Raw genomic sequence first — 22,691 nt, 5'->3', positions numbered from 1 at the left:
ATAGTTAATGTAATTAATGGGGTTAAAGTCATTTTAGATTCTTACCAGTACTATGTAGCCAAACTGTGAGAAGAATGAATGGACATGTTGGACATGCCTTTTTTATACTTCTCCTCTTATTCCGCTTTAGAATAGCTAACTACCTTAGCTAACTAACTATTTAGGGGGTTGAATTCCAAATAGCTTTAAATGGTAAGCTAGTGTAGGTGTAGATTTCTTTGTTCCACACACCAAGTAGTGCCCTGATCGGAGGTTAATGATTGGTAGAAGCCGAGTGGTACATATCGTCAAACATCCCAGTGCTGTTATACTATATATCAGCACTCATGGAATGTCTTTTTCCAGTCAAATTGCTTATACGGAACTAACTATAGTATAAAAAGGTGTGATTTAACCTAATTTAAACTATTTAAATGCAATCTATTCAACACATGGAATACAATTGCAATTTAACATAGTTAAGGCCTTTATTTAAAAATTAAAATAAAGGCAAAAATGGTACAAGTCTAATTGTGGTGATACATTTCTCACAATCTGATTCTAAACGTGCATTTTATGTTAAGTTCTAATCCTGCAGTGTACGGTAGCTCTGTGGTTTTAAAGTTGGTGATAAAGTTAATTTAAACATTGAGGCTTAAAAATAAGAGCATACAGTACTTTCAGAATGGTATGAGGGGTCTGAAAGATATTTTAATACGCTGTGTATTTTTGTGATTGACAGAATGCCCAAAAAATGTCGAACATCTTTATTCTGATGTTTCAGCCTTATAACTGTTTCTGTTTTAAATTTATATTGAAATTTTTTTTTGTCGAAACTAAAGGGTAAAATGCACATTACCATCAACCGGCGCATCACGCTGCATTGTTCTGTCAATAAAAAATATGTTTGTCATGATTAAAGGGTCACATTCTTATGGATCTCATGATGTGCTGTCTGTTTCCTCTCTCAGAGGTTTTACCTGCAGGCGAATCTGTTACCGTTGTAATGGGCATTGATTTTTGCGACTCCACACAAGCAGCCAATTTCCAGCTTTGGTAAGAAAACCAACGTTTAGTTTAACTCAATCTGTGGTAGTATTGACTAAATATGTGTCTGCTTTTTTTTCTTATGACATGATGTTCAACTCTAAGGTTGTACCCTGATGGGATATAAAAAGAAGGTCCTCTGCTATAAATTCTAATGTTCCTTAGCTCTCCTGCATAATTACGTTTTTCACATTTCTGTCTAAAATAAAAACAGTCCAGATTACCTCCACTGAGATTATATTTAATCCTCTTACCTGCTTCTTTTTGTCATTTTTTATCAGCACTCACACTCGGAAGTTCTTTGTGTCCATCCAGCCACCAGTCGGAGAACTGATGACTCCTGCTTTTCTGACAGAGAACGAGTTTAAGAAAGAGCAAGGTGAGATGATCACAGGTTTCTCTCTGACTCTGATGTGCACCGGTTCTTTTCAGTTTAAAGCGCTTTGTTTTATTAGAAACATTTACATGTTTATGTTGGCATGAAATGCTTTTTTATTATTCTTATTAATTTTCATTACACTTTAGGCTGATTTACGCTTCTGCATCAATTCAGGCTACACCGTAATGTATACTGTATAACTACACAAGACCTACGGCGTGGCCCGACATGTTAATCTCTAGAAATGTAACTACAAGTCGTGGTGACGCCGACTGCAACTCTGATTGGTCCACCTGGTAGCCTGGCATTTCTGTCTTTTTCTACAATCCCATTTTAGAATTGATTTGAATGTTGTACTAACATCGTCTCTGATTTCTGCAGTAACTTCAGTAAAATTAATGGTTGGTCAACATTAGCTCTAACTCCAACAAGATCCCCTGAGATTCATTCATGCAGTGCACCTAAAAATCAGAGAGTGGTGGAAAGACACCCAGTGGTACAGAAACCTCATTTTATTTGCAGAGCAGCACATACACACCAGTACAAAAGTACTGTATAAATGCTAACAACATCGTAGCACACTTGTTGGAGGCTCGGCATCTAAAGCCTTCTCATTGTGAGCCATTCGAGTTGTTGTTACCATTATTTTATGTAATAGTTGCATAATATTTAACATAGGGCATACTGTATACAGTGCATCCCAAAAGTATTCACAGCGCATCACTTTTATAGTATGTCATAGCCTTATTCTAAAATAGATGAAATTCATTTTTTCCTCTTATAATTCTACACACAACACCCCATAATGACAACATAAGTTTACTTGAGATTTTTGCAAATTTATTAAAAATAAAGAAATTGAGAAAGCACATGTACATAAGTATTTACAGCCTTTGCCATGAAGCTCAAAATTGAGCTTCCCCTGATCATTCTTGAGATGTTACTGCAGCTTAGTTGGAGTCCATCTGTGGTAAAGTCAGTTGATTGGACATGATTTGAAAAGGCAAACAGCTGTCTATATAAAAGGTCCCACAGTTGATAGTTCATGTCAGAGTACAAACCAAGCATGAAGTCAAAGGAATTGTCTGTAGAACTCTGAGACAGGATTGTCTCAAGGCACAAATCTGGGGAATATGGTAGAGTGGCCAGAGAGTCTCATCAGACCTGAGAATTTTGTTTCTCATGGTCTGAGAGTCCTTCAGGTGCCTTTAGGCAAACTCCAGACGGGCTGCCATGTGTCTTTTACTAAGGAGTGGTTTTCGTCTGGCTACTCCACCATATAGGCCTGATTGGTGGATTGCTGCAGAGATGGTTGTCCTTCTGGAGAGTTCTCCTCTCTCCACAGAGGACCTCTGGAAATCTGACAGAGTGACCATCGGGTTCTTGGTCACTTCCCTGACTAAGACCCTTCTTGCCTGATCGCTCAGTTTAGATGGCCAGCCAGCTCTAGGAAGAGTCCTGGTGGTTTCGAACTTGTTCCACTTACGTATGATGGAGGCCACTGTGCTCATTGGAACCTTCAAAGCTGCAGACATATTTCTGTAAACTTCCCCTGATTTGTGCCTCGAGACAATCCTGTCTCGGAGGTCTACAGACAATTCCTTTGACTTCATGCTTGGTTTGTGCTCTGACATAAACTGTCAACTGTGGGACCCTAGACAGGTGTGTGCCTTTCCAAATCATGTCCAATCAACTGAATTTACCACAGGTGGACAGCTGAATTCTCCCCTGTTGTATTTTTCCATTTCTTCTTTTGTGTCGGCTCATTTTAAATCACTGTCCTTTAGAGATGCAATGACATGGTAAATTCCCCTAAAGGCCTGGTTTTTTAGACTGATAGGTTGCCACCTGCCTCAACCCGATTCCTGCCCCTCCCAATTAACACACTGTCTTTCCCTCTGCTTCTAGCCTTTGTGCACCTTTTTGAAATGATGTTCTTTCAGGACTTAGCACAACTAATGATTTTTCATGGACCATCCGGGGAACATTCAACTGAATTACTCGATTGCATCACAAAACCAATCATTCCATAAAACATTTGCCTTATGTCCATCAGGCAGCAAAATATATATGTAAAGAATTAGAGTATACAATTAACTCTACTTTTAAAGATAGGACATGGAGTTTTAAATTAAAAACTCTTCTCCCGCCTTTATAGAGCTAGAGCGCTCTGTCACTTCTGATGGCTTGATTAGAACAGGATTCTCAGTTTAAAGTGTCAAAAAACAGAGTCTCTTTTCTTTTGATTCTGTAAGGCTGCTTTGCGACAATGACCTTTGTTAAAATGCTGTATAAATTAAGCTGAATTGATTATTGAGTTTTGGATAAACTGTGGGTCCTGTTTATGTTCACTGTTTTGCAGGTCAGCTGATGGGAATGAATGAAATCTCAGAGAAGCTAAGTCTGGGGGAGAAGTGTCGGAGTGATCACGCTATCGTAGAGAAAGTCACTGTGACAGCTAACCTTAGCAGAGTGCCCTGTGGCTCTGAGAAAGAGTGCAGGTAATGCACACACACTTTCATACACAGTTAAAACACAAAGCATGCACACACACTCTTCGTCTGAGGTTGAGTGCATTTGTGAGCCTTGGTGGTTCACGGGTAGTATCATTATCTGCCAAAGGGGACAGGATTCGGTTCGTTTGCACCAAACACATTGGACACCAAACATTGGGGTTGTACAGCTCAGTGATGGATTACATTGGAAAGTTGTGTCAGAAAGTGGATCCCGCATAAACCCATGCCCAACGTTAGCAGTCAAAACAAAGCACTCCAGTTGTATGATGCTGCCAGCACCATGTTTCACCATAGGGATGATATAAGCAAATTCATTTGTCTCTTTAAACTAGATAATCTTTTTCTTCATGGCCGCATGGTCCTTTAAATGTTTCCTATTTGAGTTTTATCCAAGAATGGCTTCCTTTTTCCCCACTCTACCATAAAGATCTAATTGATGGGGAATTTACTTACAAAGTTCTGCTTAAGTGAGCATGGGGTTTTTGATCACCTTTGACCAAGTTTGGCCAGAAGAAAGAAGTTCTAGAAAGCTAATGAGCCAGACAATGAAGCTGTGGGAAAGAGTAGTGGAAGCTAGGTTAAGGGCAGAGGTGAGCATTTGTGAGCAGCAATATGGTTTTATGCCTAGAAAGAGTACATCAGATGCAGTATTTGCTTTGAGGATGCTGGCAGAGAAGTACAGAGAAGGTAACAGGGAGTTGCATTGTGTCTTTTTAGATTTAGAGAAAGCGTATGACAGGGTGCCAAGAGAGGAGCTGTGGTATTGTATGAGAAGGTCTGGAGTGGCAGAGAAGTATGTTAGAGTGGTGCAGGACATGTATGAGAGCTGTAAGACAGTGGTAAGATGTGCTGTAGGTGTGACAGAAGAGTTCAAGGTGGAGGTGGGTCTGCATCAAGGATCGGCTCTAAGCCCCTTTTTGTTTGCTCTGGTGATGGACAGGATGACAGATGAGGTAAGACAGGAGTCCCCATGGACTATGATGTTTGCAGATGACATTGTGCTTTGTAGCGAGAGCAGGGAACAGGTGGAGGAAAATTTGGAGAGGTGGAGGTATGCTCTGGAAAGCAGAGGAATGAAGGTTAGCCGCAGCAATACGGAATACATGTGTGTAAATAAGAGGGACCCAGGAGGATTGGTGAGGCTACAGGGAGCAGAGGTAAAGAAGGTGCAGGATTTTAAGTACTTTGGGTCAACGGTCCAGAGCAACGGAGAGTGTGGAAAGGAGGTAAAGAGGCGGGTACAGGCAGGTTGGAATGGGTTGAGAAAAGTGTCAGGTGTGTTGTGCGATAAAAGAGTATCAGCGAGAATGAAAGGAAAGGTGTACAGGACAGTGGTGAGACCAGCAATGCTCTACAGCTTAGAGACAGTGGCACTGAAGAAAAGATAGGAGGCAGAGTTGGAGGTAGCAGAGCTGAAGATGTTGAGGTTCTCTTTGGGAGTGACAAGGATGGATAGGATTAAGAATGAGTTTATCAGAGGGACAACCCACCTTAGATGTTTTGGAGATAAAGTCAGAGAGGCCAGATTGAGGTGGTTTGGACATGTTCAGAGGAGAGATTGTGAACATATCGGTAGAAGGATGCTGAGGCTGGAACTGCCAGGTAGGAGGTCTAGAGGAAGACCAAAGAGGAGATTTGTGGATGCAGTGAGAGAGGACATGAAGTTAGTTGGTGTGAGAGAAGAGGATGCAGAGGATAGGGTTAGATGGAGGCAAATGATTCGCTGTGGCGACCCCTGAAAGGGAACAGCCGAAAGACAAAGAAGAAGAAGAAAGAAGTTCTAGAAAGAGTTCAGGTGGCTCAAACTTATTCCATTTTACAATGATGGACTCCACTGTGCTCCTGGGGACATTCAAAGGTTTACAATGATCTTACATTTTAAGCGTTTTAAAATTATCTCAACACAATTTAATTAGAGAGGAGGTCTACAGAGAGTTTCTTAAACATCATGCATTGGTCTTCGGTCTGAAATGCACTATGAATTGTGGGGCCTCTTGCGCACAAGTGTCTGGCTTCCCAAATCATGTACAATCAATTGAATTTGCCCCATGTGGGCTTATCTAGTCAAGTTTTGTAGATGTTGCATTCTATTTAAAACAACAAGATCCTTAGTTTAAAGTGTGAATAAAGTGAAGCAGTTTAAACCCAACTGTAATGTAAGAAAGAAATATCTTGTGCATTAATATATTCATCTCTCATCTCTGATCTCCCTTTTTCTCTATTGTTTTTACCTGTATACTTGGAATCTTTTCTTTCGTCTGTATTTTCTGACCTGTTTTGCGCTTGACTTTGCTTCACTTCAGTCCTCCTTTTCCTCCTCCTCCCTCACCTGTGTCCAGGTTTGCTGGGAAGACGGTGAGCAGCGGCTGCCTCGTGCTCGTCACTGTGGCGAGGAAGGAGACCGGAGAAGCCCAGCTCACTGTGAACTGTGAGAAGATGGTGATCGGTACAATGCTCATGAAGGACATTCTTCATGCACTGACGCAGTGATGACCGAGCATATAGTGTGCAAAAATCTGTAGCTGTGTGTAGCTTTGACTCTGTGTGCTGACCAATTTTTGTCACTTACTACACAATATCACACCTAGTATACACAACCTATTAATAATAATTATAGAGTTAAATTACAGTACTTTCCCTGAAGAGCTGAAATCTAAATATGATCTACATTAAACCCTGGAAATGATCAGTATAACCTTATTTGGCTTTACTGATTTTTTTTCCTTAGGTTTGTTGCATGATATGACATCTGTCCCAGTTGTTACCATTCCCAAATGACTATTTGTCTATTTTAAATTTGTATTTACTTTTACTTTACACAAATAGACAGTTTAACCTTACCGTATTAGTGTAGAAAATCCCAGCTACCGGATGTGACTAGGATATCCTGCTGAAAAGAACACATGGCTGAACACGGTCTTGTTTACACGGCGACAGCCTGAAATGGAGCTCCAGCGATTATTTAAGCTTTAACTAGCAGTCACATTTATTAGGGGTCATTTCAATTATGCATACAATAATTTACAATTCAGACTGTTCATGCATTAATCTTCTCCTGCCTGGTACTCGCTGTTACGTAACTCTTGTGTTTGTGTGAGATAGTTATTATTTCCATGTGGCGCGTTCAAGTCAAACCAGGACTTGATTGTGCAGAATAACAGAACCCATTTTTTAGAGCATACTGTAGACAAGTATGATCGCACTCCCCGCTTTACATCCGAAACACTGGCCTCCCAGAAATTCCTTAAATGAAGCAAACGTGGAAAACACTGTGAAAAGTGCATTAGTGAAGCAAGGGATCATATAGAGAAATAAAAGTCTTTACTCTCATAACAATGTGCTTTTGTTCTTCACAATCAAAGGTCCCGGTTTGACTTGAACGCCCCTCGGAAGAACAGCTTTGCTTGCACTGTGCCGACGAGCGTCCTGTTGCTTGTAGCGCTATGATAACTCAACACTTTGCTGCTTTTAACAACTCCATTGACAGTAACTGGATATGTTTGAGGCATGTGCACCAACTTTAGTAATGCACTCTAGACGTCTTATATATTCTAGGTTATTTTGTTATTCATATAGGTTTGTTTTTGCCTAAAACAACAACAAACAAACACAAAAAAAGATTATGATTTGATAATGATATTTAAAGGCACTGTGTGTTTGTCCTGTGTTAAACCAACCTGCGCAGGTGTTGAGTGAGTAAATAATATATAATGCTTTTTATCGTGAGAACACTACAATGAGGCTTAATGGAGCTTTGCTACTATCCACCCACATCCAGCACTGTATTCTGGGCTAGTATTTTAATTTTAATTAAATTTTTTTTTATTATTAATGTTCTGTTGTATAGCAGAAGCTTTGTTTTATGTTGTTGCCCTGACCTTTGAGAATCCACGTGATTGCAGCATGGAATGTGATTATTATTTTTTTCGTAAATGGTTTTGCTATAAACAGAGAATAAGGAAACAAATGGCTCAGATAATTCATATTCCACTTTGTCAGTTTGAAGAACCAACTCAAAGTTCTCTCCTGGCTGATATAAATGTATGATTTTAGACTACATGATCTTAGGTCTTCATGTACTTGCTGTGAGAATGTGAGATTTGTTTTATTTATTTGTTTTTTAATGTCATTAAAAATGAAACATGCAGTCACATGTTTTGGCAGTCTGGATTATTTTGCATCCATCTGTTCAACCTACAATGTTTATTCTTCTGTTGACCTACCGAGAAGGTTATATTAGATAAGAGTTTGTTAGAGGGTTTTTAACCTAGTGTTTTGTATAAAGAGTAGTCAGCCCTTGAAAATAACAAGTGGGATCTTGTTTAGTAATTTGGATACCAGGAATACCCTTTAGAAATACTTTAAATAGAAGGAATATTCAAATATTTGACCTTGGTATGACTAAAATCTAATGTTGTGTACAAGAATACTTCCATATAAATCCTACAAACTCAGTCACTCTGAGAATCTCAGAAGGAGAGATAGGTGGACAACCTGAAAACATAACGATTCCATCTGTCAGTGGAGGAGGCATGAAAGCAGCTGAACAATGAACAATACTTGGAATGTTTTTATATTTGTATATTTTTATAACTATTTGTAGCTAATTAGATTTATTGAGCTATACAATTTATTTTATAATTTATAATACCATCCAAAAGCCCACGTTTTGGTTTTCAGTCAAGGACAGTAGGTACTCACTGTTTAGTATTAGTTAGAAAACCATCCATGGATGGGCAATTTATACAGCCCTTACCAATAAAAACATTATAAAAGCAGCAATTTATATTCGATAATACTAAAATTTAATATTATCCTGTATAAATAGGTACTGCATGACTGTGGCCTTGCACCTCTAGGGAACCCTCATGCTTTGCCATAGGTCTGCCTTAGCTCTTCCTGTGTTTGGTTGGTTTCTTCCCACAATATATATATGCAGATTAGGTTAAGTGCCATTCCTAATAACGTGTGTGTGTGTGTGTGTGTGTGCACGCTTATGCCCTGTGATGGATTGGCACCCCTTTCTGGGTGTATCCTGTCTCGTGTCCCGAGTTCCCCGGGGTAGGCTCAAGGCCTCCTGTGACCCTGTACAGGATGAACTGTATAGAGTATGAGTGAGTGAGAGAGTATTAAAAAAAAATGGTGTCTTTTTTTTTGTTTTTGTTTTTTTGCACTTTTGCACAGTATTTTCTACTTGCATTATTATGATACAAACCTGCCAAATGTTGATTGGATATACTGTAGTATATGGCCAAAACTATGGACATTTGACCATTACTCCTATTGGTGATTGTTTTAGCATTCCTTTCTTAAATTTAGTCCCTTTTGTTATAATAATCTTTATTCTTATGTGAAGGATTTCCACTAGATTAGACCACAGCATTAGTGAGGTCGGGTGCTGATGTTAGATGTGGAGGACTGGGGTGCAGGCGGTGTTGTTGAGGTCAGGGCTCTGTGCAGGACACATTGGTACACTATGTCTTTATTGGTACACTATGTCTTCGTCATGCTGGAACAGGTTTGGCTTAGTTTCAGTGAAGAGAACCTGAACTTTATATAAAGACCTTTTATACAATTTTATGCAACAACATATGGACTTAATGTTCAGGTGTACACAAAATGTTGGCCATATATGAAATACAGTAGCTAAAACTTTTCAGCAGAATTATTGTTGTTGTTGTTATTTTACATTTTAATAACTCGGGTTTAATAATACTAAATAAATAAATGTATCAACTTGTGCTATGTAAAACGAAGTCTTCTCATTATAGAGATTTTTAATTTGAAAAGCCGACAGGCCGTGGCAGTTCTGGAGATCTCGCGAGAATTGGCGTCTTCACATACGTGGCTTTTCTGTATGCACTTCCGGTTTGGGTGAATCACTACTAGCCGTCAACATGGTGAGTTCTGCGCCTAATAATAATATATATAAACGTTTTAGTTAGTATGTTATTAATTTTAATGGAAATAGTAAGTGAGTATTGTTCTTTATTAATTTAAGACAGGTCTAATGCCGTATTGTTAGCTAGACAAGCTAAACTGCTAGCTAACGCCTTTCAGGCTTACGTTAAACAACCGTCTGCGTGAGAAAATTATATAATTATATGTTTATATATATATATATATATATATATATATATAAATATATGCATACATTATTATAAACAAATAATGTATGCCTATATACATAACACTATACTCCACGACTAGTTAGATTGCGCATGCGCAAAAGGTGATCTGATGTTTTATATAGGGTATGACGAGCTAGCTATATAAAATGTTTTCTACACATAAATGTTGTTACGGTATTATTCAACTAACTGTGTACACACAAGCCAAGCTGGACGTTTAATCATTAAAGTGGAACAAAGATCATTCTATAGATAGAATTGTTAAATAGCTGATAACACACAAAACAGTTTTCAGTGCAGTCTCACTGTGGCAGTAGTAGGATGTAGGAGTCCTGAGAAAGTCGCACATAATCATAATAGAACTGCAGAACTGCTGAAGTAAAGAACACACACGGAGACACTACTATAGAGAATTGTATTTTATCCAGTATTTTGAAAAGTGGAACGTGTTAATTTCTCCTGTTTTTCTGTGTAGGAACTGGAGGCCATGACCAGGTACACAAGTCCGGTGAATCCGGCTGTGTTTCCTCACCTCACTGTGGTGCTGCTCGCCATTGGCATGTTCTTCACAGCCTGGTTCTTTGTGTATCCTTCATAATAACAGACCAGTGAATTGTTTGCTTTCCCTGACAGTGCACAATGCAGGAAAGAAGAAATATATATATAGTTTTACACCAGTTGCTTGTATATGTCCTTAACCCCCTCTTCTCCAGTTATGAAGTAACGTCCACAAAATACACACGAGACATATACAAGGAGCTGCTCATCTCACTGGTTGCGTCACTCTTTATGGGCTTTGGCGTTCTCTTCCTGCTGCTTTGGGTTGGAATCTACGTGTGAAGGTGAGGATTTAATTGTACTGTAGAGTTCTGTATGTGTAAAGCTTTTACCTGATTGGTTGATTTTGTGAATTAAGATACAAGTTTTACTTGCATATTTAAATATTTAAATTAGTGTAGGAGCTTGATTAACACATGTCAAAAATGCTTCATAAACTATTTTAATATTTATTTATGAATTATACTAAAGGATTCTTAAATGTCAAAATATAAATTCTTACATACTGATTTAAACTGAAGCTTAGTGGTAATAGTGCTGTATTATTGTTGTTATTATTAATAATAATTTACTTATTTATTTAAAGTCTGATAGCATTTGCTTAATTTCTGTGCCGTAGGTTGCAGATTGAAAAGAACATTCCACCAACTCTGCATTACCTCAGTGCTTACAGATTTCTCTCACTCTCTTTCTTTCGCTCTTTTACACACCCACGCATCTGGATTGGACTTTGCACTGGCAGCATGTTGACAGTTTGTAGGTTGACTTCACCAATAAATCATTTTCTAATAATTTTATTGGTCTCTTTTTTTCCCCTCCTTTTTTTTTTTGTAAAGTAGTGATGTGATCACTACAAATGATGTTCACACTACAGACATTACACTACCAGTCAAATGTTGGGACACACCTTCTCATTCCATGGCCTTTTCTTATTTTTTTTTCTTTCTATATTGTAAAACAGTGCTAAAGGCATTCAAAAGAATATGCAATAATCTCCTTCTAACAGTTAATTTTGAGGTGTCTGCTACTTATGTTCTGTAAGGCCTTTGTAACGGCTCTAATCTGGGGTGCTGTTAATTGGTGGTTTTGAGGCTGGTCATTCTAAATGAACTTCTTTTCTGCAGCAGGGGAGGGTTTCGTGAAAGCCCCAGTTGCATTATGGTGCTTGATTGGGTTTTGCAAATGCACTTGATAATACTGTTCTTGCAAAAACTTTGCCAGAACAGCTGAGCTTTGTCTCTTAAAACAACAGCTGACTGTTCCTGCTGTTATTATCTGGTTACCCAATACCATGTGTTATTTCATAGTTTAAAAAAAATACAGTATTGTTCTAGAGTACAGAAAATAAATCCAAACTTGTGTCCAAACTTTTTATAGAAACAGTATGTTTTATTTAACTTTGCAATTAACTAGAAAGTCTTTCTAACTTACTCAGCAAAATGGCTGCACAATTGTTTTACATATTTTTTCTCCAAGAGTTTAGGTCTCAGTTTAGGTTTTCCATCTGTTCAGGTCTGATTATTTGTTTTTCTAGAGGTAAAAATTCCAATTAATTAATTTTATTTAATTTAATTTAATTATATATGTCTAATAAGTCGGGAGAATTTAATCATTAAACCTGAGTTCAGCCTTTTCCCTACTTATCACAGTAAGGAAATGGACTCTTATGTTAGGGTTTAATTATACTAAGAGTCGACCAGAAGAGTCCATAAGAGAGGAAAGGAAATATTGGATTCTTTAATCCGTACATCATTTAGCATTACAGAAGAAGACTTAGTGCTTGAATGAGAAATGTGCCACTACAATATAAATTTTACCATGTACATAGTACAACTGCATGCCTTTATTTTAATATGTACTGTAAGTGAACAAGCTGAAATAAATTAAACTGAAATCATATCCAGTATGTTAAATGCATTTTAAATCAGGTGTAAAACATTCAAATTTATTATTATTATTTTTTTTTACACTGCCAAGATCTTTTGACATACTATTATAATGTGTGTATAAGTCTTGACACACTATTATAATGTGGTTGAATTTAAACATTTACACACACAACTCAAATCATGGACTTCTCTGCTTTGATGTTTTTTAGTACATAACATTCATATTTGTATTTTTTTGTATTCACAATGTGGTGATATATCTTCCATAATGTTAGGATTTCTTACATTTTCATTGTGAGGTTAAACTAATTAACTTATTTCTTTAAATAAACTTAAAAAAAAAAATTTATATATATATTCTTTACCCATCATGTGATGAAATTTCTTGGGCTGATTACATATCCGCCTGGCAGGCTGTTGTGGTGCCTAAATCTCCAATCCTGTTGTAATCTTAAGGATAAGAATAGAGCAGACTGTCTGTGCCAGGCTCTCAGTGCAATAACCTGTAGTCCTTAATGCAATGTGTCTGGATCCTGGTCGTCAGGCTTTAACCCTGAGTGTTCCCAAATGCTTTGGCCAGATAAACTAAAAAAGAAGTATATGAGCTAGCCTGACCACAGTACATTATTTTTTTATTTCTTATTTGTAATTTAGCATAATTGGACATTTTATTATTTTGGTAACATTTTGTTTAAGTGACTAAAAACCAAAGCAATACATATTTTACTGATTTCCCAGACTAGTAAGAAGTGTTATTATAGTTATGGATATACATTGTGTCCTGTGTAATGCGGAGGATTCATTGGCTGTATGTACTGTACATATGTGATTCGATGCTCTAGGTTTTGAGTAGTTTGGGAATCCCTAATTAAATTTACGGTGGTGTTAAAAATAATAGTTTTAATTAAGTAAAGCTCCATATCCATATAATTGAGTTGAGTAAAACTCCATATCCATATAATAACTTTTAATTTAAATGACATAAATGCATTGGACACCCTGCAAATTCTATTCTGCATCACAACATGAAGAAAAATGTGCTACATGGATTATTAGTTTAATGTATGTGAAATATTGGTCTGTTTAAAAAAAATAGCGTGGAGTTCAGTCAGAGAGGTAAATTATTCTGTGAAAAACAGGTGTCAAACAAGTTCCCCTTATTTAAGGATAAATGCAGAAAAGGTTGTCCTGTGCATTTCTCTCTGAAAATCAGAGTAAAACGGGTCGTCCAGACACTGTTCAGAAGAACAGCATACTTTAATTCAAAAGTTGATCAGAGATGGGAAAACATACAAAGAAGTGCAGAAAATGATAGGCTGCTCTGTTAAAATGATGTCAAATGCTTTAAAATGGAGACCAAAACCAGAAAGATGTGGAAGAAAACGGAAAACTACCATTTGAATGGATGAAAGAATAACAAAATTGGCAAAAAGAACATCTAAAGTTTCCTGTTAGTACTGTTGCTATTAGAAGACGGCTAGGTGAAGTCAAGCTATCAACAAGAAGCCCCCGCAAAGTCCCACTGTTGAAAAAAAGACATGTGCTGAAGAGGTTACAGTTCGCCAAAGAACACATTGACTGGCCTAAAGAGAAATGGTGCAATATTTTGTGGACTGATGAAAGCAAGATTGTCCTTTTTGAATCTAGAGGTCTCAGACACAGAAATCAAGCCACAGTACACTATGAAGACAGTGAAGCATGAAGGGACGAGCATCATGATATGGGGACGCTTCTTGTACTATGGTGTTGAGCCTATTTATCACATTTCAGTGATCATGGATCAATTTGAGAACATCAGAATACTTAAAGAGGTCACGTTGCCTTATGCTGAAGAGGAAATGCCCTTGAAATGTTGTGATTCAGAATAGATCGTGCAGGGTGTCCAATGCATTTGTGTGATTTAAATTAAAAGTTATTACATGGATATGGAGCTTTACTCAGTTTTTTCAACACATTGCTATTATTTTGAACACCACTGTATGATCCTATGGTTATCATGGAGTTACACTGCTCCTACACTGGTGACGATAATCAGAGACAACCAATTACTGTATTATACAATCGTACATCGTACATACAAGCTGAGAGCTATTGCCACATCCTCCATACAGTCCTGACCTCATTCCACATTTTTACATTTCTATAGCACTAGTGTGGTAGGGGACTATATGGAGAGTACTATATAATCTTACAAATGTGGTACTCTGCACAATCAAAAGTTCCAGTTGGACTTGAATGCTGTCGTGGCAAATTTTGTGAACTGCACCAATTTTCTAAACACAAACCCAACAACTACTTGAGTATTAAAAGAGCAAAAAAGTTTAGTGCAACCAAACATGAATAGACAGCACTGGACTGGTCAGCCAGAAGACAACAGACACCCAACGAAAATTCCGCAAGCTCCCTCCACTTCCTCAATTTTACATGATTTATATACCCTTACTTAGCAATTACATCCTTGTTTGCTCCTCCTTAAGTCAAATAGTTACTTAATATTTATTAGATGTAAGCTACTTTTGTTCAGGTCAGATTGATGTGGCATCTCCCTGTTACATAATTTTCCCCTCTCATCTCATATTTATTCATGTCTGGGTATGCCTAAAAGATCTTGTTTTCATTTTTTCCTTTTTGGAGAAAGTTCCGTTTGTTCCTGTTTTCTTAACCAGACTATTGACCACTGTTGGTGAAGACTTGGGTTTTTGTTGGAGCTGCGATTTAAAAAAAAAAATCTTCCTCCTCAAGATGTGTAAGTATCCTGCCCTTATTATTCCCATCGAATCTGATTTGTCTTTAACGGTCCATAGTATGCCCCTACATATATAGAAATTATTTATCTATTAGTACTTTATTTATACTGTATTTATTTTGATTATTATTAGTTTTGATTATACATTATACGTAATTGTACAACTATGTGATTTTCCAATGATCTTGACCTTATATATCAACTGATGTGCTTAATTATTGGATACTAAGATTAGAGATAAACTAAATCATCGCATGATCATGTTTAAATGAGTATTTTTTCCTCATATAACTATTGCTAATGTTAGTTTATAGTATGTGGTTAAGATTTGTGAAGCATTGTCCTTTTCATGGGGCTGGGCTTGATTCTGAACAGCACAGCTTTGCCTGCTCACGTGCGTAGATAGTACGTCTTCCTCCCTCTCTTAGGCCTCCTTTGTGAAATAGTCCATGCACCAGTATGTCGACAGGGAGTAGAGTAACACATTGATCTGATTACTGGCTTGATTATTTATATTATTAGTTTTTGAACCTATTCAGATTTAGAATTATTTACATGATTCTATTTAGTTATGCATAGATAGTAGTGTATAGTAGTTATAATTAGTAAAGCATAATTTCAGTTGTAGTATGAAATTATTATGTTAATCTTTTCAGATTTATGCAATTTTCAGATTTTATTTTGGACCTATGCTTATTAAAAGTTTCTTTTTGTTCAATTTTAGCTCACAGGCAGCACCGTTCTTGCTCATCTCGCCTGAGGATCCTTCTGAGACCAGGTGCTTAAACCCTGCCTTATCCATATTGCCACAATCATCGCCTTATCAGAGCACTTATTCCTCTAAAGAGGGTATTGCTTAGGATTAGTGATTAATTAGATTTTTCCTTTCTTTTTTTATGATATATGATACATGTTGTTTTTGTCCGCTCTTGAAAGAGGAAGTCTATCTCTTTGCACTCTATGTCCAGATGCAGTGTCTATGTCCAAAGCAGAACCGAAAAGTTATTTTTATATTTTGGATCACTGCCTGCATTATCTGTATTTTCCACTTCATCAAAGTTCCTCAATTTCTTGCACTCTGTGTGTATGGGTCATATTTCGCATACTTTTCCTTTTATCTATCTATCTATCTATCTATCTATCTATCTATCTATCTATCTACCTCCTAGTATGAGTTACTTGTACATATAATAACTGATATAACTTATCATATAATACACTTTTTTGCAATTATACATATACATAGTACTGTAATACATCACAGGGTAACACATATTCCCTGAGCATTTAATTATTGCTACTTTTCTTCCTCTTCTCGGATAGGTCGTTATGACCACTACCTTGTAATCAGGAGAATCTTTAGCTAACAATGGGTTCTCTGCTTAGTGGTAGACGAAAAAACCTCAGTGACTTATTTTTGAGGAAAAATTCCTACCCTGCCAGTGTTTAAACACTTGACAATGCATTAGCATCAGATCAGAGGACTGTATAGAGGACTTATAGTTGTATAACAGTGTAACATGTATTGTCATATATAATTTCATAAAATTACCCCACACAAAAATAAAAAGACAAAAAACGTCCAACCATGTAGAAGTCCATGGTCTTGATAGACTGAGTTGTGTAGTTTTGGGAAGGTCGATGTCAGACGAAGCCCTGCTCTGCTTGTTAGCTTCGAGTTTCACGATTCAAAGTCATTGACTGAGATAGTGATAATGTTAAATGTCCGATACTGAAGTAAATCTTCCAAGATTAAGTTTTCACGATGACTACCTGACTCACAGCATTCACAGAGAGATAGTGGACGCATGCAGTAGTACTAAGTTGTAGTCAAAGTTTTGAAGTAGTATCCACCATGTATTTTGTTATGGTCTTGCGCTAGCTATGTGTCTTGATTCAGTATTACATTCGCATAGGCTAACAGATGTTCAGTTGGTCGAAGTAGTTCTTCCATAGTGTTCCATTGTTTTAGATCTACAGTATGTGGTTAAGATTTGTGAAGCATTGTCCTTTTCACGGGGCTGGGGTTGATTCTGAACAGCACAGCTTTGCCTGCTCACATGCGTAGATAGTACGTCTTCCTCCCTCTCTTAGGCCTCCTTTGTGAAATAGTCCATGCACCAGTATGTCGACAGGGAGATGATTTTCCTCGCCTACTGCAGCCATGTTAATGACTCGGGTCCTGAACACACACTAAATAGGTATATCCTTATACTATTCTCCTTATACTATACTGTACTATTCTGCGTTCTGGAATGCACTTTAAAAATGCTGAAAACCAGTGTGGGTCTGAGGAATCTTTTTGAACAGATAAAAAAAACATACCTAAAAAGTATAAAATGTCTTAAATAAATCAAAACTCGCTCACTCTTTGTTCACCAATTATTTTTTTCAGGATTTAATCAGAATTTCTGTCAATACAATACAAAATCTCATTAAAAAAATTACCTATATAACATCATCTTATACAGGACAATTAATTACTCAGGCCTGAGACTAGTGTGCAAACTATGCCTTTTATTTGCTGCAGCGCGTGTAGTCAAAATATAAAATAGTAACATGGAAATAATAAAACATGGTCTATTTTATGCGCTGTGTTTTAGCATATATTAAAATATGGCTCATTTTTAAAATGTATAGAATATCTGAGTTTGGTGTGCTTCTTGTAAGGTCTTCCAAGGAGTAATCCATGAGTAAAACACTCCATTAGTATGCTAAGTGAGTCTCTTAGCTCTAGTTCCAGTACTGGGTCTAGATCAGTAGGCTCCATCCTGAACGTGCTGCAGTTTTTATATTGTTCCTTAGACCGGGATCATAGTCGTGCCCGAGCGAAAGCATCCCGCAGCCAGGCACAGTCCTCGTACAGTCTGGGATCTCCAAGGTACTCAATGCTGCGCTTGTACAAGTAGTAGTACAGAACTGCAGCTGTGAGAAATAATAAGGGAAGATAATATGAATCAATCTCTGATGATGCAATTTCGTATAATCTAATGTAAAAAAATAGGATAGAAACTTCAGGATATGCGAGTACACTTTTACAAACTGCATGAAGCAGTAGTAGTAGGAGTTAAGAACATTAGTTAAGAGTACGTCTCTGCATTAATTACAATGTTCACCTAGTCTCTGGAACACAAAGAGCACCTGCAAGCCGTCTGTCCAGATGAAACGATTTGAATCCATCCACCTCAGATTCTGTAAAATACACATTTCTGTAGTGAGCTTATCACTGTTTACTTTGTCAATCGAACAAAAATAAAAGACTTGTAAAATATATTGGTGTAATAATTGTAGTATTAAATCATAAATTGAGTTTGCAGCTGTTCATTTTCTCTCAGATATACAGTACTGTGTCAATTTCATTGCTTATTTCTTCATATTAACTGAAATGAAATGATGTAGGTTAAAGCAATCTAAACAAATGTTTTATTCTAGACTGCAAAGGGCCTAAAGATAAACAACTTCAGCAGCAACCTCATTTCCCCTCTCGTCTGTTTCAACCACTCGGCATTTAGCATAACCAGAATACTAACCACTGGCCTGATCATCTGTCATCATTTGCATCCGTTTCTCACTGGTTTATGCCTTATGTATGTCTTGAATGATTCATAGGTTACTGAGTGGCTTAACAAAACAAAAAACCTTCCTCTGAAACTACGTATTAGGTACAGGGACTAGACTGGAAATGAGAGACAAAAAACAATAAAAACTATAAGAAAGTCTGCCTCTTTGGAAGCAAATATGAAGAAATGGGAGAGAGAGAGAGAGAGAAAGAGAGAAAGAGATCTCAGGACTGTACAGTATTGCACATTTAAATTTTCAACATTTTGCAAGGAAGAATTTACACAAAAACCCACAGCATTCTGGTGGCCTCAATATAATGTAATGACATCTTCATCCATAAAATCAGTTCTGGTGCTTTTAATTAGCCCAATTAATTATTCCAATGGTGTTTAAACTGTCACATTATCTCAATCGGACCAAAAGAATGTAAACACCTGACCATCACTCCTATATGCAGTTCTTGCCACAAAGCTGGGAGCACTTGATGGTACAGAATGTCTTTGTATGCTGTAATATTACCATTCCCCTTAACTGGAGCTAGGAGCCCCAAACCAGTTCCATGCCAGTAACCTTGTGCACAAAGCGAGTCCCTTGAGGATATGGTTTGCCAAGGTAGAAGTGGAATAATACTTCAGAGCTCTGACCTCAACCGCACTGAATACCTTCAGTATGACCTGGAATGCTGGCTGCACCCCAGACCTCCTCAGCCAACATCAGTGCCATAGAGTGTACATAGTGTTCATATGCTTTTAATAAAAACATTGTTCAGAAATGATAAAAAATGAATTCCAGTGTCTTTTCCAGTTATCATTAGTAACTGTGGTATCCAGGTCAAAGTGAACAACTATCCTATGCCTATCCTGGGAACACTGAGCACATGGCCATGCCTGTAGTTTATCTAGTCTTTGTAAACTAGAAAAACACACACACACACAAACAGACAGTAACCTAAACAGCTATCTAGTTTGAGGGTCATTTTAACTTTTCTACAATAATTTCTACAAAGGAGGGCCAGAGGGAGAATGAAACGCACCATGATCCAGCAGTGAAGGCAGATGCTGAGTGTGAGGTAGACAGCAGACAGGATGAGCAGCGCTCTAAATCTCTCTAGCAGAAGAGACAGGAGTCCCACCTGGAACACGTACGTGTTGAACATCATCAGCAGAATGATGATGACATTGAAGAGGATGGCGATGTCCTGGATTCTGCAGAAATCAAGATGCATTAAGATAACACTGGAAACTGTTGTAAAATAAAATTATTTATCAAGAATGTTTATTTAGGTTTTTTTTTTATTATTATTTACACATTTCTGACCTTGACTTGTTAATACTATCTTACACTCACATGAACAGCACGAGCTGGATGACTGGAGCTGCTCTTAAAAGTTCACTGAAAGAGTTGACAAAGAGGTCGAAGGCAAGTAGAGAAAGCTGAATCAGCAGCACCAGCGAATAATTATTAGTCTGGAGCATCTTGGAGTTTAGTGTTGCCTCACACAAACTTGTCCTTTAGCGGGTATTTATTGTAGTTCTGCTCCTCTCAGATATAATGCAACAACAGAAATAAGCTTAAAACTGAACTGGTGTAGATGATCATGTCCAAAGCAGCTCACTCATGTGATTTTAGAGAAGCTAAGAACCAGTCATGAAAGCGCTTTTCCTTCAGCCATTTCTTATCTCACTGTGGAAATTTTAAGAATGAGGGGAAAAAAAGAATTCAAACCAAAACATTCAGATGGTTTTAGAGGTTTAGATTTACACACGGTGTGCTCACTTTGCTGACCCTTTGAGTGCTTTATCATATTTGATAAAGCATTGTAGGTTAGTCAAAATCTATCCAAATAGGGTTGTAGGCAGACGTTATGAAAAGCGTAATTCTGTCATCACTGGCTTCACCTAAAAGACATGAGACAGAGCAGCGTTAGGAAGTGAGACAGAACCCAAAGCAGCACAATTCACAGATCAATACATCACCACTCAAAGCCTGTGCTATTTAGTGTGGGAAAGAATTCCTCTTTTTGTAAGATTGAGATGATCCATGTGGGTTTGAGGATGGAGAGAAAACCAAGTGCCGGTCACCATATTTGTGGTAAGAACAAAATGACACAGGCCACCTGCATGGTCTCACTGAGGATTAAGGTTTAATTTCACTTAGACATCTTGTGTGTTCTTTCTAATCTCTAATGTTACCTGACTCAGATTTACACACACACACACAGCAATGCTTTAAACACAGTAAAACAGGTTACTTTTACAGCCCACTGGCTTTGAATCAAACAGGTGGAGACAAAGGGAGCTGGATCAGCTTCAGTGTTGTTGTTATTGTTGTTTATATCTGGATAGATCACGTGCAGCTCTATGGAGCCTGGGCTCGCTCTTTAAAACGTCTGACTGCGTTTCAGCTGCAAATGTGTAGCGTCATGCAGATTATCAAAACAAAGACGTGTTTATTTTGTTTTTTATTTAATTATTGCAACATTTTCCTCTTCCCGTTAACTTCCCAACCGAGCTTTATTTGTTTGTATTAGGATTTAAATAGCTTCTCAGGCTATTTTATAGCAGATACTTTTCCCACCACTCTTTAAATCCCTTACATTATAACATTATATTAGTTTAAATAAATCAGTTTAATGCTTAATATGTATCTGCCCAACCCAGCTAACAGGCTAGCTAACGCGAAAGCGCGCTTTAACGTTTAGCTTACGGCTAGCTGACTATTGTAGCAAAGCTAACACCGTACCTCATGTTCAGAGTGTATATGATGGAGTTAGTTCTGACACAGACCGCTCGCGCCGGTCCAAACTGATTACTGTAGAGTGAACGGCGGCAAATGCGTCCATGTGAACCGAGAGACTACCACGTCTCCCATAGCAACGTTTACCGTAAAGTCTGACAAATACGAGCATCCCAAAAAAACGGAAACAAAGAACCATTGGTGTTATGCTGTAAAATGCCCCCCCGCCACGGATTGCCCCCCACCCCCCTACATAATCTCTATCAAATATTATATTAGGACATACATTCATAGGTTTATTATTATCAAACATATTGTTACTGTTATAATTAACCCTAGGCACGTGACAGCCGTCGAGACGATTAATACAAATCCCCAAAAATGATTTTTTGCAGGGGTTTGTCAATGTAAAAATACATTATTTATCACAAATTAAACTGAATAAATATTGTTTGTGGTGAAAAATTACACGAAACGATTTTTATTATAAAATAAGCAATATAAAAATATACATGTATATAAAAATCTATACATATATTATACATATATATATATATATATATATATATAGGTTGTATAATTCATTTTTTCCCTATACAACATTTTTTTTTTATGGCTTATTTTATAATTAAATTCGTTTGTTATCATTTGTAATCTGTAAACCATAAACCTATGAATTTATGTTCTAATATATTATTTGAAAGAGATTATGTAGGGGGGGCAATCCGTGGCAGGGGGGCATTTTAGAGCATGACAGTGTTATTAAAAAACTCAGGTGTTAAAACTCACTTATTGTCTAAACCGCTTTATCTTGTATACAGGGTCACGGGATCCTGGAGTTTATCCCAGGGGTCTTGGGGCACGAGGCGGGACGCCTTGGATACGATGACAATCCATCACACGGCACACACTCACACGTGCAGTCACACACCACAGGCAATTGTAATGACAACACCCCAATAACTACCTGGACTCCATATTAACATCAATTAACATCAACTGTTATGCTGAACTGCCTCCCACCTAACACACTGTATGAATGCAAATCAATTCCTGCTTTCTGTTTCACCCGAATGAGGATGGGTTCCCTGTTGAGTCCAGTTCCTCTCAAGGTTTCTTCCTATTACCATCTTAGGGAGTTTTTCCTTG

The 22,691-nt window shown here is 37.5% G+C and overlaps 3 protein-coding genes and 1 long non-coding RNA gene across 15 annotated transcripts in view; 3 read left to right on the top strand and 1 right to left on the bottom strand.

Annotated features, from left to right (window-relative positions):
* Positions 1–8,072, top strand: part of LOC128510949 (AP-3 complex subunit beta-2) — a 48,656-nt gene extending 40,584 nt beyond the window's left edge. For 6 of the 9 annotated variants that reach the window (XM_053483528.1, XM_053483536.1, XM_053483547.1 and 3 more), the window contains 4 exons: positions 951–1,035; positions 1,308–1,405; positions 3,768–3,906; positions 6,225–8,072. In XM_053483528.1, the coding sequence (XP_053339503.1) occupies positions 951–1,035; positions 1,308–1,405; positions 3,768–3,906; positions 6,225–6,411 (509 nt within the window). In that variant the 3' untranslated portion in view covers positions 6,412–8,072. The remainder of the gene's footprint in view (positions 1–950; positions 1,036–1,307; positions 1,406–3,767; positions 3,907–6,224) is intronic. The other 3 variants (XM_053483557.1, XM_053483566.1, XM_053483510.1) reach the window with 1 other exon arrangement.
* Positions 8,073–9,736: 1,664 nt separating this feature from the next.
* On the top strand, positions 9,737–11,402 carry tmem258 (transmembrane protein 258). The gene is made up of 4 exons (XM_053486632.1): positions 9,737–9,821; positions 10,528–10,637; positions 10,766–10,894; positions 11,230–11,402. The coding sequence occupies exons 1-3, from the start codon at positions 9,819–9,821 to the stop codon at positions 10,890–10,892; spliced, it is 240 nt and encodes a 79-aa protein (XP_053342607.1). The 5' UTR covers positions 9,737–9,818; the 3' UTR covers positions 10,893–10,894; positions 11,230–11,402.
* A 3,541-nt stretch (positions 11,403–14,943) lies between these two features.
* On the top strand, positions 14,944–19,536 carry LOC128539521 (uncharacterized). Its single transcript, XR_008364764.1, has 4 exons — positions 14,944–15,245; positions 15,970–16,023; positions 17,340–17,446; positions 18,678–19,536. It is a non-coding gene; the product is annotated as an uncharacterized LOC128539521 (long non-coding RNA).
* On the bottom strand, positions 16,910–21,685 carry tmem138 (transmembrane protein 138). 4 transcript variants are annotated; one of them, XM_053510676.1, is made up of 6 exons: positions 21,549–21,685; positions 20,583–20,704; positions 20,154–20,489; positions 19,840–20,011; positions 18,362–18,437; positions 16,910–18,170 (listed from the first exon to the last, which is right to left on the bottom strand). In XM_053510676.1, exons 3-6 carry the CDS (start codon positions 20,279–20,281, stop codon positions 18,058–18,060), a joined length of 489 nt encoding a protein of 162 aa, XP_053366651.1. In that variant the 5' UTR covers positions 20,282–20,489; positions 20,583–20,704; positions 21,549–21,685; the 3' UTR covers positions 16,910–18,057. The 4 variants fall into 4 exon arrangements, with proteins under 4 accessions (XP_053366651.1, XP_053366650.1, XP_053366647.1 ...); XM_053510675.1 differs by having other exon boundaries at positions 20,592–20,704; XM_053510672.1 differs by having other exon boundaries at positions 20,154–20,704.
* Between the last annotated feature and the right edge of the window lie 1,006 nt (positions 21,686–22,691).

Source organism: Clarias gariepinus, chromosome 2 (genome assembly GCF_024256425.1).
Source record: "Clarias gariepinus isolate MV-2021 ecotype Netherlands chromosome 2, CGAR_prim_01v2, whole genome shotgun sequence".
NCBI lineage: Eukaryota > Metazoa > Chordata > Actinopteri > Siluriformes > Clariidae > Clarias > Clarias gariepinus.
The sequence above is the reverse complement of the archived record's forward strand: the minus strand, read 5'-3'. Positions and strand labels throughout refer to the sequence as shown.